At 42.7% G+C, this 14,776-nt stretch overlaps 1 protein-coding gene across 4 annotated transcripts in view; it reads left to right on the plus strand.

The window, feature by feature from the left end:
* The window catches only part of KIF13A (kinesin family member 13A), a 216,955-nt gene that overhangs the window by 146,799 nt on the left and 55,380 nt on the right, over positions 1-14,776 (plus strand). For all 4 annotated transcript variants that reach the window (XM_039248577.1, XM_039248579.1, XM_039248578.1 and 1 more), the window contains exons 10-14: positions 639-750; positions 1,135-1,347; positions 4,259-4,369; positions 5,623-5,757; positions 8,169-8,299. In XM_039248577.1, the coding sequence (XP_039104508.1) occupies positions 639-750; positions 1,135-1,347; positions 4,259-4,369; positions 5,623-5,757; positions 8,169-8,299 (702 nt within the window). The remainder of the gene's footprint in view (positions 1-638; positions 751-1,134; positions 1,348-4,258; positions 4,370-5,622; positions 5,758-8,168; positions 8,300-14,776) is intronic.

Here is a 14,776-nt window from a genome sequence, read left to right on the forward strand (position 1 = left end):
CGCTTAACCGACTAAGCCACCCCGGCGCCCCAAAAAGTGTGTGTTTCTAACCGGCTCTTGGGGAGGCCAGTGTGGCGTTCTGTAGCAGGTGTTGAAAGAGTTGCCATATGCTATCCTCTGCTTGGGTGGGTCTTCGTTCTGTACAGCTGTAAGAACACACTGAAATCAGCTTGCCGGCTTTGACAGATGAATGGGATCCACTTTGTACCGTATAGGGGAAGGCTCCCTTCAAGTTAGTGGTTCTTAACGGAAAAAAAAAATGGGAGTCTGAATGGTCTGAGTTCAACCCAAAGACTAAATGGTTCAGACTTTCAACATAATATTTGGAGTAAATTAAAATTCCCTAGAATGATCTTTTAAACATATGTTCCCAGGTTCTGAAATGTCTGCCTCACAGGTCCTGTGATTGAACAGAATTGATTCTTACAGGGCTTCTGAATTCCTTCTTTTAAGTTAATGGAGTTACTTTTTATTTATTGTTTTCTCAGCTTCTTGACAAAGTAATGTAAACGTGGTTATATCAACTTTAGGACCTTGTTTTGCATACTCTGTACTTACTGCCTGGAACGATTATTGTTTTATGCAAATAATATAACCATTCCATAATTTCTTATTTCCAAAATTTCTTTCTTTCGCAGATCCCTTACAACCTTGGGGTTGGTTATATCCTCGCTGGCTGACCAGGCTGCCGGCAAGGGTAGAAACAAATTTGTGCCTTATCGAGATTCAGTGCTCACCTGGCTTCTTAAGGTAATTCATTGTTCTAGTGTGTTCCTCTCCAACTAAAACCCAGCTGTTTCAGAGGAGGCAGCTGAAAGGAGTGTGCGGAGCTTACCAAATATACTACAACCCCCTGGCAATACTGCTCATCCGAATTCCTAGGAACGCAGAATGAAAACTCATGTCTACTGCCTTTCTTGCCCCCATGATCATGCTGTTCAACAGGCATTGTTCATTGTTGTGACTATAGAGAAACCACACCTCGTCATAAGATGACTCATGAGATACAGTCCCATGTCCACAACACGTTTGCTTCACAAAGAATGTCATGCATGCATTTCTTCAGCTACCCTCATACATGTTGTGCACAGAATGGGGCTCGTTGCCTAAGAGGCTCCTGGGAATGTTTTACAGGATAACTTGGGGGGCAACAGCCAGACCTCTATGATAGCCACCATTAGCCCAGCAGCAGACAACTATGAGGAGACCCTCTCCACCCTACGATACGCAGACAGAGCCAAGAGGATCGTTAACCACGCCATTGTGAACGAGGACCCCAATGCCAAAGTCATCCGGGAGCTTCGGGAGGAAGTAGAGAAACTGAAGGAGCAGCTCTCGCAGGCTGAGGTGAGATCAGCCTGGCGCTCCTTGTGTTTGAAGTTCCCTGGCATGTGGTATCTGAGGGGGGAGAATGTGGTCGCCTGCAGTTTTACGTCATCTCCATGCGTTCGACATTTGTGTCCGGCGTCTCCTGTATGCTAAGCGTCGTGAAGACAACGTGAGTGATACCAGCCATCTGTCCTAGGAGCTTAACCTCCAGCCAACTAAAAATGAGTAGTTGCTACTGCCTAATTGTTTGCCTCGGCAGATCAGGTGGCCCTTGGGCACGGATCTGGTCCAGTGTGAAATCCCAAGAACCATATGGGTTGTTTTTATGAACATTGTAAACTCCGTGCCCATAGGGCCTTGCAGATTTCAGAGAAATTAGTTCTATGTCCTCTCTTGCTTAAGTCAAGGAAGGCAGTGTGATCAAAGAGAAACATTAGGAGTAACTCAGAAATCTCCTTTTATTTTGTTTCGTGTATATCAGCTCCTGGCAAGAAACAAAACCGGTAATTTCTCATTGTTACCATCTTTCCTTGGCTTTACCCAGCTTTAATAGTCATACCCTCTAAGTAGCTATTGCTTTTTGCAAGTTACTTGGTGAGGCAATGGCTCATTTGAAATAGGTAATAGGACTGAAGTGAAGGCCAAGTAAGTGCCTTGATTTAAGTCATATACTTCCCCACACCTCACTTGGGTGTGTACTTAGGGCTGCTGAGTTCACTTTCCTTCATGCCACTCCCTTCTGACCCCTCTTTAGTCGGGAGAGTAGTAATAAGCTATGGGGGCAAAAGGGGTAATAGCTATTATTTTTTGAGCACTTGCGCACCAGGTGCTGTTTAAATACTTTTATCTATCAGCGTATCTAATCAAAAAGATAATCAATAGGAGATTGAGACAAACAGAAAAGGAGTCAAAGCCAGGGATCTGAACTCCCCATTCATTGGTGATCATGGAGTTGCACTCTAACAGTGTGTTTACATGTCATTCTCTTCTTCCAGCTGTGGGCTCTGAAAACGCAGGAAGCCTTGTTTCATTAACTTTTTTCATCCCTAACCCCCAGTGCAACATGGATACTGGAAAGCAGTTGGCACAATGCCTGGTGCATTGTGAATGCTCAGTAAATGTCACTGCTTCTTGTTACAATCATGATGCTAAGCATCAGTGCATCAAACATACTTTTTCATTGATGCTAAAAGGGTAACAAAACAACTGAAAAATAAAAATCCTGTGGGGCACCTGGGTGGCTTGGTCGGTTGAGTGTCTGAATTTGGCTCAGGTCATGATCTCACAGTTTGTGAGTTTGAGCCCCGCGTCGGATTCTTTGCTGTCAGCGTGGAGCCCACTTCGGATCCTCTGTCCCCCTCTCTCTGTCCCTCCCCTGCTTGCTCACTTTCTCTCTCAAAAATAAATAAAACATTAAGAAAAACAAATACAGGGCACCTGGGTAGTGCCCAACTTGGGTCATGATCTCATGGTTCATTACTCTGAGCCCCATATTGGGCTGTCTGCTGTCAGTCTAGAGCCTCCTTCAGAACCTCTGTCCCCTTCTCTCTCTGCCCCTCCCCCGCTCATACACACACACACACACACACACACACACACACACTCTCTCTCTCTCTCTCTCAAAAAAAAAATTAAAAAAAAAAAATACCAATACACTTTGAAGAGAGTCATGATCCTAGGAGGAAAGTGTAATGGTTCTGCAGCTGGTACATACACGGATGAACTCCATCTTTCCTCTTGTCTTTGAACCTGCATTTCCACTGTGACTGCACAATCCAGGCCAGATGGCATGAATGATGCCTGGCCAGGGAGAACAGAAGAGGAGCCACAGCGGGTTCACCTGGAGTTTCCGTGGGTGTCCCCGTGTACCCAGCACTGAGTGTCACTCTTGGGCTCCATTCCCACTGTGACTCAGGCACGTCACTGAGAGTCCACATCACTACTGCTTGAGCCTCTTTTCCTAGTCTGTCATCTTTCTTGTTCATGGCTTACTCTTTGGGGAGGCTGATGTTGCTACAGGGTATCAAGCATGCCATTGCCAAGTAAAGGCCCCCTAACTAAAAATGTAGCTGAAAAAAGCTGCATGTATACATCTGTATTTAGAGCCCTTAGTTATTCTCACTCAGCAGACTCAGAGGGAAATTCCTGTCCTTTTACCCAGATGCCTTGTTTCCAAAGGAGTAATGAATACACAAGGTTTATCACTATCAATTTAAAAAAATGATTTTTCATGTTTATTTTTGAGAGAGAGATAGAGCACAAGCAGGAGAGGGTCAGAGAGAGAGGGAGACACAGAATCTGAAGCAGGCTCCAGGCTCTGAGCTAGCTGTCAGCACAGAGCCCGACGCGAGGCTCGAACCCACGAACCGTGAGATTGTGACCTGAGCCGAAGTCAGACGGTTAACCGACTGAGCCACCCAGGCGCCCCAGAAAAGTAGTTCTAAGTGATCAATTTTTTAATAAAGGGTCAAATTTTAAAATAAAGGAGAAGAATCTTCACCTTTCCTGGCAGGTTATCACTGGGATGTGTTTATTGATGATGTGTGTTGATCTCTGTCTTAGTGAAGAAAAATAGGTAAGTTAGTGCTTAAGTTACCTTTGTTATAACATTTCTGTTTTGAAGACAAACTTTAGCATCTTTGAGGTCTTTAAATGTGAAATTTAAGTATGAAGGATAACATTACTCTGTAATGATTTGTATCAGTTCAATTCAGGGCACTGGCATTCATTTTCTTCTCTAAAGACTAGCAGCCATTTATTCTTACATTTCTTTTAATTAATAAAGATGTAAAAGTCCACCCTGCCAGCGTATGTCTTAATTGCTTCCAGCAGACTGTTGATAGCCACTCCAGAAGCACAGTAGGGGATTGTTTTATAAATAATGGTGGGAAAAACTAGAAAATCAGATATCTCTGGTTTCATTTTAAAGGCTATGAAGGCCCCTGAACTCAAAGAGAAGCTTGAGGAATCTGAAAAGCTGATCAAAGAGCTAACAGTAACTTGGGAAGAGAAGCTGAGGAAAACAGAAGAAATCGCACAGGTAGCTCGATAATTTAGGCCTCAAATCTTGTGTTTCTTTTTCAGTTGCTGTCTTTTCTGTATAGCCACTCGTCATCCTCACCAAGTCATTCAAGGACCTCTTTCTGTCAAACAGGACTGCAAAGATCGGTTTTAGAGGCTGAAAAATCATTGTCTTTTTTAACTACGATTTGGTCCATTTATGTGCTAGCAGTGCTAAGCCAGAACAGGCATGGTCTGCAGGAAACACCGCGAATGTTTCCTGCTTTTCCATTTTGTGATTTTAGATCACACGGAAAAGCATGCCCCACAGCTGGCAGAGAATTTATACCCTACAGCTCATCATGGTTTTTTCCCACTGTATTTGATTCTTTGCACTTATTTAAAAAATGTTGTATGAACTCTACGTGAGAAACAATATAAGGCAAAGGCTAATTCTGCACCTGTGTGTGGGTCTGTGTTTTATGGATTACACTGAACATTTCGTGAACATTTTAATCTCACTGACTGCTTGGAAATACTGGCCTAATCCTAGTTGGGTAGCTTGAAAGCAGTAACTGGGACCTAGTCAAGCCTTTTGCATATATGTTTCTCGTGGGACTTTGTTTTGCTTGCTGTTGTATTACCAGCCCTAGATCAGTGCCTGATACTTAAGTATTTCCTGAATGAATGAATGAATGAATGAATGAATCAATCAATCAATCCAAGGCTGTATGCAGTAAAGAACTAACCTGCTCTTCCCGCCCCGCCTCCCATGACGTTCCCACATTTACTAGGGTTCTTACCACCTGAAATCATGCAGTATGCCCAAAGTCTTTCCTGTGCTTTCCTGGGCCCTTCCGTTACAACACCTTGCTCTTACCTTACTTCTCCTCTGCTTCTTCCTGTGAAATGGTTCTTGGACTTCAAGAGACATCTCACATATATTCTTTTCCTGAAACCTTTCCTGATCTCTGAACCCATGACAGCTCCCTCCTTGGAATCCCCACAGTCCATTGTTCCTCCCCAGTGGCCCAGGGCTGTCCTCTTCTCATTCAGGTACATGGTCTGATCCCCCCGACTGGACTGTAAACCCCTTAAAGGGAAGATGGTATCTGGTTCACTCTTAGCACCCTTTTAACAAGGGCACAAGATGTCACACATCCTAGAGACTCCGTAAACTTGGTTGTAATGTGTGATTTCATTGGCGCTGTCCCCAGAAAATGTGACCTAAACTTTCCATGGAGACATCTTGTGAGTAGAGCCACAAATAGAGTCCCCTGTTTTTGTGCCCAGGAGAGACAACGACAGCTTGAAAGTATGGGCATCTCCCTGGAGACGTCGGGAATCAAGGTGGGCGATGACAAGTGCTACTTAGTCAACCTGAATGCAGACCCTGCTCTTAACGAACTTCTGGTTTATTATTTAAAGGTAATATGTAATATATATATTATATAAATATATATAAATTTATATATATATAAAATATATAAATACTTAGTTGCGATCCTGGTACATTCACGTATCACCCCCATTGGAATCTGGATGCCTGTACCCATGATTTTGTTTTTTGAACACTTTATTTTTGAGAGACAGAGACAAAGCATGAGCAGGGCAGCAGCAGAGAGAGGGAGACACAGAATGTGAAGCAGGCCCCAGGCTCTGAGCTGTCAGCACAGATCCCGACATGGGGCTCGAACCCATAAAACTGTGGTCATGACCTGAGCCAAAGTTGGATGCTCAACTGACTGAGCCCCCCAGGCGCCCCTGATTTTGCTTTTTGTATCAAGCTTAGCCCTCATTGAAAGAGGAGGGATAGTGCAGTCAGGTTACCATTGAGAGTGAAAACCTCCCTTCTGGCAACCATCAGTTTGTTCTCTGTATTTATGGATCTGCTTCTGCTTTTTTTAAATTTTTAAAAAAATTTTTTAATGTTTTATTTCTGAAAGAAAGAGAGGAGAGAGACAGCATGAGCAGGGGAGGGTCAGAGAGAGAGGGAGATACAGAATCTGAAACAGGCTCCAGGCTCTGAGCTGTCAGCACAGAGCCCGATGCGGGGCTCAAACCCACAAACCGTGAGATCATGACCTGAGCTGAAGTTGGACACTAACCGACTGAGCCACCCAGGTGCCCCTGCTTCTGCTTTTTCTTTGTTTGCTTATTTGTTTGTTTTTTTAGATTCCACATAAAGCAAAATCATATGGTGTTTATCTTTCTCTGTCAGACCACACGTTTGGAAATGTTGGCTTATTTTGTTAAAGTGAGAAATGAGACATCTGTTTGAAATAGGGTACCTGATAGACACTGATATGGAGTGCCCCAAAAGACATAGGATATGTTTGTAGTTTTTTAAAATGTTTATTTATTTTTGAGAGAGAGAGAGACAGAGACAGAACATGAACAGGGGAGGGGCAGAGAGAGAGGGAGGCACAGAATCTGAAGCAGGCTTCAGGCTCTGAGCTATCAGCACAGAGCCTGATGTGGGGCTCGAACCCACGAACCATGAGGTCATGACCTGAGCCAAAGTCAGATGCTCAACTGACTGAGCCACCCAGGTGCCCTAGGGCATTATAGTACACACACGCGCGTGTACACACACACACACACACACACGCAATTCCTGACTTATGGTAGTGTATAAATATATGTGGCAGCACATAATTCTCAAGGATTAGGGACCTGGAGACGTGAAGGCAGCTTATGTAACTGTCCACATGCTGAAACCCCTAAATGCAGAGCTATTACCCACTTGCAAATAGTTAACTAAGTGCCTTGTTAAGGGTTCTGATCTGCCTAGTTAACATAAAAAATGTGATGAAAAATAAGGTAGATTGAAGAAAGGAGCCTCAGTGTTCCCTCATCCTCTTTATTCTACTTTTCCCAGATACCTAAGTATAGGGCAAATGGCCCCTGACTTATTAAGCCCACTAATAGACTTAAGATCTGTTTGTTTAGAACATGAGTAAGGCATAAGGAATTGTGTCGAGAATCCTAATTTTGAAAGATCAAACCTTTCTGTTGACTAGGGAAATATCACTATCGTGACGACTCTGATTTTTAGAGCAATAGAAAAAGCAAAGGGGCGAGCAGTGGACTGCCTCCCCAGGAGCCACAGTCCTCGGATGTCTGGGGTTTGAGGTACTTGACCTCCTGCTCATCAGTACATTCTGTAGCCCACAGGTGTCCATACTCTATGCAAGATTGGTATTCAGCTCTCAACTACTGAGGCGCCTGGGGGCTCAGTTAGTTGAGCATCCGACTCTTGATTTCAGGTCAGGTCGTGATCCCAGAATCGTGGGATTGAGCCCTGGGTCAGGCTCTGCACTGAGCACGGAGCTTGCTTGAGATATTCTCCCTCTCCCCCTCCCCCACCCCTGCCCCTCCCCTGCTCATGTGCTCAATCTCTCTCTCTGTCAAAGTAAAAACACAGAGGTGCCTGGTTGGCTCAGTTGGTTAAGTGTCTGACTCTTGATTTTGGCTCAGGTCGTGGTCTCATGGTTCAAGAGTTAGAGCCCTGCATCAGGCTCTGTGTTGACAGTGCAGAGCCTGCTTGGGATTCTCTCTCTCTCCCTCTGTCTCTCTGTCCCTCCCCTGCTCATTCATTCTCTCTCTCTCTCTCTCTCTCTCACTCTCTCTCTGTCTCAAAAATAAATAAATTTAAAAATAAGTAAATACAAACATAGTGTAAGATTTGGATTTACAGCGCCCCAAATATCTTGCACCTCCCATCTGATTCATTTAATATTGTCATGCTGTTGGGTTATTCAAATTGATTGTGATAAATTTTTGTTGAGTTACTTGTGAGTATAGATGTCTTCCTGTCTTCCATAACCTGTCACCAGGACCATACTAGAGTGGGTGCAGATACCTCCCAGGACATCCAGCTCTTTGGCATAGGGATACAGCCGGAGCACTGTGAGATCGACATTGCATCTGATGGTGATGTCACTCTCACTCCAAAAGAAAATGCAAGGTAAGAAAAGTAAACAGCTCCTTAACGTACCTGTGAGCCTGATTTTCAGAAACCCCCCTTCTGTCTGTTTGCTCAGTTATTTCAAAGTTAAGGCTTCAGTGGGTTCTTGGGGATATTCTTTCTGGTTGTGGGGAGTTGTGTAGCCACATCGAGAGCACAGCTTTGGGGTGGTGGCTGATTCTGCCTTGACTGGCAAGGTTACCTTAGATGAGATACTTTTATCTAAACTTCAATCTCCTCCTGTGATAAATAGGTCTAATGGTACGTTAAAACATCCATCAGTAGGCTTTGGCTCAATGCCTGAAACGTACAAATATTAAATAAAGTTAGTTTTTACTCAGTGTAGTACATTATATAGAAAGCAGTTGATCAGATAACTCCATTGTATGAAAGATTCGTAAACCAGGCTATAATATGTAAAATTTGAGAATTGACAGGATAGTATATTTATTGTTGAATTTCTATTATATACTGTCTTGAACTATTTTACAATCAAGTATAAAGTTTATATGAAGCCCTATAACAATATTCATTTACACACTAATATTGTAATCAGATACTCATTTTTATGATGAAATGCTTACACTCATTTCAAATTATTCTATTAATACTGGCCATATCAATTTCTAAGTAATGACAAACTGAGACAGTAATGGCATACAAGATTCATGAAAGTTTATAGGTCTTGTTTTACTATGATATAATTGTTAAGATATTTAATGAAGAAGTAGTATTATTCCTTAATTTTTACTTATTCTAAGTTCAATTTAGTCTTTAGTCTTATGCTATATCCCCTATATTAGAAATTTTGGATTTTTTAAATACTCTGTTTTTTAATTGACAGAAATATATATATTTACAGTGTACAGGGGCACCTTGGTGGCTCAGTTGGTTAAGCATCCAACTTCAGCTCAGGTCATGATCTTGTGGTTCATGAGTTCAAGCCCCACGTTGGGCTCTGTGCTGACAGCTTAGAGCCTGTCGCCTGCTTTGTATTCTGTGTCTCCCTCTCTCTCTGTTCGTCCCCCACTCATACTCTGTCTCTCTCTGTCAAAAATAAATAATAAAAACAATTTGTTAAAAATTAAGTGTACAGTATGATTGGATCATATTCTCTCTTAACACCATATCTACAAATAACTTTAATCAGCAAATTCCCTCATATCCCATTCCAGCGCCATGTTGTTTTATTCTGCTCTTCATCGAATTCTCATGGCCTCCTCTCCTACCTCAGGGTAGAAGTGCATTTCTTCAGGATTTGCTCTAGGTTCTGTGCAAGAAATGGCCAAGTATAGGGATTCAAAGCCTGGTGGAGGAGGACGTATAGAAACAACAATGATTCTACGGAAGATAAGTGCTTCTTCCTGCAGAACTGATCATTATGGAAATGTGTGGGGTTGCAGGACTGGAGGTAGGGAGATCCGTTAGGATATTATTATGATGTTGCCATGGGAACACAGCAAGTGGCAGAGATGTGATGGACAAAATGTATTTGAGAATTATTTGAGAGTCAGCCAGGTTTAGTGATGTGCTTGGGGACAGGGTGAGGAGTCCGTCAGTAGAAGAAAGGTGAGGTCAGCAATGGCTACAGGTTTCTGTCTCAGGAGACTAGATAAACAGTGGAGATCCTAAACCAAAATAAAGAGTACAAGAGGAAGGACAGGTTGGAGTCAGGACTCACTATCATGAGTGGTAATAGATTCAGGTGGGATCCTGTGAATTTGAGGTGTCCTTGGGATATCAGCTTGGATGTATCCGGTTGGACGTTGAATTTAGGGATGTAGTTCCACCAGTGATGTAGAATTGGCCGTTAGTGGTGTCGCCTGTCTTCAAAGTGGATCCAGAGTGTGTAGTGGAAGGAGTAGAGCAATGTTTTAGGGATGGTCTGAGGAGCCTGGAAAAGGCTGAGACAAGGGAGGCAGAGAAGCCATGATATGATGGACGCCAAGGGAAGAGACAATTTTAAAGAAGTAGAAGTCAAAATAGTTAAAAAGCTTCTGTTGGATATGGCATTTGGGAAGACACTAGCAACCTGGGGATGTTAAGATACCATGTACCATGGGTGTGGAAGGAAAGAATGCAAGGAAGAGAGAATGGGGGTGGGGGAGTAGGCTGAGAGACTTGGTTGTGAAGATGGACATAGAATTGGAGACAGAGCAAGAGAGGGATGTGGGTTTAAGAGATAGTCTCTGTGTCTTCAAATCGTTCCTCAAGTCCACTAAGTCTCTCTTTAGTCACATTTCACCTGCTGCCTAACTGTTGTATTGTGTTTTTATTGTAGAAGTTTAGAAAGTCCTATTTTTGGTCAGCCTGGTCTGGTTGTAGTCTTTTTTTGTACTCCATTGTGTACCTTTAATAATTTGAGTTTTACTTAATTTATGGTCTTTATTTGGAAATTCTGTCTCTGTAGTGGTTGGGGCTTCAGCCCAACGGTTTGTCCTGTGTGCTGAGAACTTGGCCTCCTCGAGCTTGTGTGGTCCCTTAGGTGTGTCAGCTTCAGAAGGAGCTTACCTGCAGGAGTCTCGTGGCCTGGGCAAGGGGACACAACTTGCTGTAAAGACGTTTTGTACTTGCTTCTTAACAAATGCCCAGGCATATGTCCAACTAGAAAGTCCTTTTCAATGCTGATTTCTTGGCTGGGTACATTGCCAAACCAGACAATTTCCATAACTTTTTCTTTGTATTATTGTAATAAGAGCAAACTATAAGTCAAAGTGATGTTTATATATGTGTTCAGAAGTGAGGGTGTACACTTGATCTCTCTCTCTCTCTCTCTCTCTCAAAAGTAAATAAACATAAAAAAAGTGGGGGGTGCCTGGGTGGCTCAGTAGGTTAAGCATCCAACTTCAGCTCAGGTTATCATCTTGCAGTTCATGAGCTTGAGCCCCACGTCAGGCTCTGTGCTGACAGCTCAGAGCCTGGAGCCTGCCTCAGATTCTGTGTCTCCCTCTCTCTGCCCTTCTCCCATTTGCTCTCTCTCTCTGTTTTTCTCTCAAAAATAAATAAACATTAACAAAAAAGAAATGTGTGTGCACATTTCATAAAAGTTAGCAATAAATAAGAAAGACAAAGCTTATTATATTCATCTCTCATTTGCTCTGGAACTGTTTTTAGTTTTATTCTAGAACAACACTGCCCAATCAAACTTTCTGAGATAATGGGAAGGTTCTATATCTGCTAAGACCATTTTGGTGCTCCTGCATATCAAAATATGGATAATGAAATTGAACTGAATGTTTAAATTATATAATTCAGAGCTTAAAACAATAAAGGACACTGAGTGACAAATTTCAATTTATCATACTGCTATTCCTAGATATTAGATTATAGATAGATAGGTCTGTTTCTCCATCTATCTGCCTAGATATCTAGATATATTACATTTCTTAGATACCTTAATAAACTGAGCAAGTTTTTTCCTTCTAAACTGACTAAGGAATGTTTGTTTTTTAGGTAGAAGAGGTAGGTATTCTATTAAAAAATTTTACCCCCCAAAACCAACTTCTCATCATCCTTCTGGCAAGAGTATGTGTATATGTATAGACATACATATATGTTTTCTGCTTTTCTCAGATGAATAAATTAGTCCATTCCAAATAGATGGACACAGACCTTTTTAAGCTTGAGTTAGCATTGAGAGTCATTTTCATTGGCAAAAATAAAGAGAGTATGTTAGTGTAAAATGTACACACCAGGGCGCCTGAGTCAGGTGGTTCAGTCAGTCGAGCATCTAACTCTTGTTCTCAACTCAGGTCATGATCTCAGAATTTGTGGGATCGAACCCTGTGTTGGACTCTGCGCTGTTAGTGAGGAGCCTCCTTGGGATTCTCTCTCTGCCCCTCCCCAATGCTCTCTCAAAAAATAATAATATATACACATCAGAGTTTTATCATGTTTGTGCATGACAAATTAAAAACATAGGAGATGGTATTTACAGGATATTTTTATCAATAAAAACTATACTAAAAAAAAAGCCCCTATACTCGAAATACTACTGCAAAGAGAGGATTATTTTCCAATGTGAGTTCTCCTTATTCTGTAACTCTTGAGCTAGAGAGTCCAGTCAGGATTAGAAGCCAGATAATGACATTGTATGAGAAAACTAATTTATTAAAAAATTAAAACTCAGAATAGTATTTATTATTTTTCTCCATCAAATTTTGCTTTACAGTTCTTTAGCAAATTAAACTTTAATTAATTATTCTCCTAATTTTTCTCTTAAATACCAGCAAAATCTCTCTTTTTAAAAAAAATTTTAATTTTATTTATTTTTGAGAGAGAGATGGAGTGTGAGCAGAGGAGGGGCAGAGAGAGAGGGAGACATAGAATCCCAAGCAGACTGCAGGCTCTGAGCTGTCATCACAGAGCCTGATATGGGGCTCAATCCCACAAGCGCGAGATCATGACCTGAGCCAAAGTTGGACACCCAACCCACTGAGCCACCCAGTTGCCCCTCTTTGGTTTTTTTAATGTTTCTTTTTTGAGACAGAGCACCTTCACAAGTGGGGGAAGGGCACTGAGAGGCAGGGGTCAGAGGATGTGAAGCAGGCTCTGCACTGACAGCACAGAGCCCAATGTGGGTCTCAAACTCACAGACCGTGAGATCATGACCTGAGCTGAAGTCAGACGCTCAACCAACTGAGCCACCCAGGTGCCCCAAAATCTTTCCTTTTCTTTTAAAGTTTATTTATGTATTTGAGAGAGACAGAGGCAGTGTGAGTAGGGGAGGGGCAGGGAGGGGGGAGGGGGAGAGAGAATTCCAAGCAGGCTCCGCACTGACAGCGCAGAGCCCAACGCAGGGCTTGAACTCATGAAAGCATGCCATCATGACCTGAGTTGAAACCAAGAGTTGGACACTTAACTGACTGAGCCACGCAGGTTACCCCCCCCCCACCCCCAATCTCTTTTTTAGATGAAAGAAACATGTATAAGAACACTAAGGATGCCTGGGTGGCTCATTCAGTCAGTTAAGTATCCAACTCTTGATCTCGGCTCAGATCATGATCTTAGGTTTCTTGAGATCAAGCCCCAAGGGGCTCTGGGCTAACAGCCCAGACCCTGCTTTGGATCTCCTCTTTCTCTCTCCAATAATTAAACATTTTTAAAAAATTATCTGCACTAAAAATTCTGGAGGACTTTTCCTCTCCCCCTAAGAAAAGTCACAGTGGCAAGGCTTTAACTGGTATTAAAGGATCAGTTGATGAGATCTTCCGATCGGCAGAAAATCCTATGAAATCTGCTATGGGGAGTTATTCACAGCCCCCTGTACCCTGTAAGCTGCAGCACAGCTGCACGGTGAGGAAACCGGCACCACTGGGATCCCAGCTCCAGGCGTCCCCTGGGCAGAGTTTCAGCTGCACGATTTGAGACGCCTCCCAGATGCACAGACCAGCACAAAGCCAGATACACAGCGCCTGTGACCTAAGGTGTATTCGTGCAGTAAACAGAGACTCCGGTCTCCGCTGATTGTCTTATTTTTACAGTTTGTTTGGTAGCTATTTAGGATTTAAACCTGTGTTCTTTTTTCTTTGTTTACCCCAAGTTTTTATTATGGTAAACTTCAAACATATAAAGTAGAACAAAGAGTATGATGAAGCCCTGTATATCCGTCATCATCTGGCTTCAAAAATGAGCACCTCGCAGACAGTTTTGCTTTGATTTCTATACCTTCCACGTCTCCCCACTCCTTCCCCTCCGGGTTATTTTAAAGCCAATTCCAGATATTAGAACTTTGTATCCATAAATGTCTCAGCTTGTATTTCTAAAGGGTAAGTATTCTTGAACATAGCTTCAATTCCATCACATCCAAAATAGTTAACAATGATTCCTTACTAACTTTCGTATATTGAATCCGTGTTCAGATCTCCCCAAAGGTGTCAAAAATGTTCCTTTTCAGTTGTTTCTTGAAATGAGGGTCAAATAAGATTCAACGTTGTCATTAGCTTTTATGTCTCTTTTAGCCTCCAGGTTCTTCCTCCCTCTGGTTCCCCCACCACCTTGCCCTTGTATGTTCTTTGTTGAGGATGCCGGGTTGTTTTCTGTCGTCAGCATGTTGCTCGTTATGTCCCCATGGCATTATTTAGCATCCTCCGCCACCTTCTGTATTTCCTAAATTGGTATTTCGATATAACAACTGATCAGGTTCAGCTCAAATTTGGACAAGAATATTCCATAGGCATTCTCGTGTATATTTGCATCTGGAGCACATCATGCCAAGTTGTCTGTCTTCGAGGGATACTGTCTGCCCTTCATCATCATTGTGTTTTGGGTTATTTTTTTTTTTTTTATGTTTATTTGCTGAGAGAGAGGGGGCAGGAGGGGCAGAGAGAGGGGGACAGGGGACCCAAAACAGGCGGCGCAGAGGCCATCGTGGGGCTCGAACTCACAAACCGTGCGATCATGACCGGAGTCGAACTTGGACGCTTGACCAACTGATCCACCCAGGTGCCCCCGATCATCTTGTGTTTTGAGCATGTG

Source organism: Hyaena hyaena, unplaced genomic scaffold, assembly GCF_003009895.1.
Source record: "Hyaena hyaena isolate Hyena2069 unplaced genomic scaffold, ASM300989v1 scaffold_313, whole genome shotgun sequence".
NCBI classification, from domain to species: domain Eukaryota; kingdom Metazoa; phylum Chordata; class Mammalia; order Carnivora; family Hyaenidae; genus Hyaena; species Hyaena hyaena.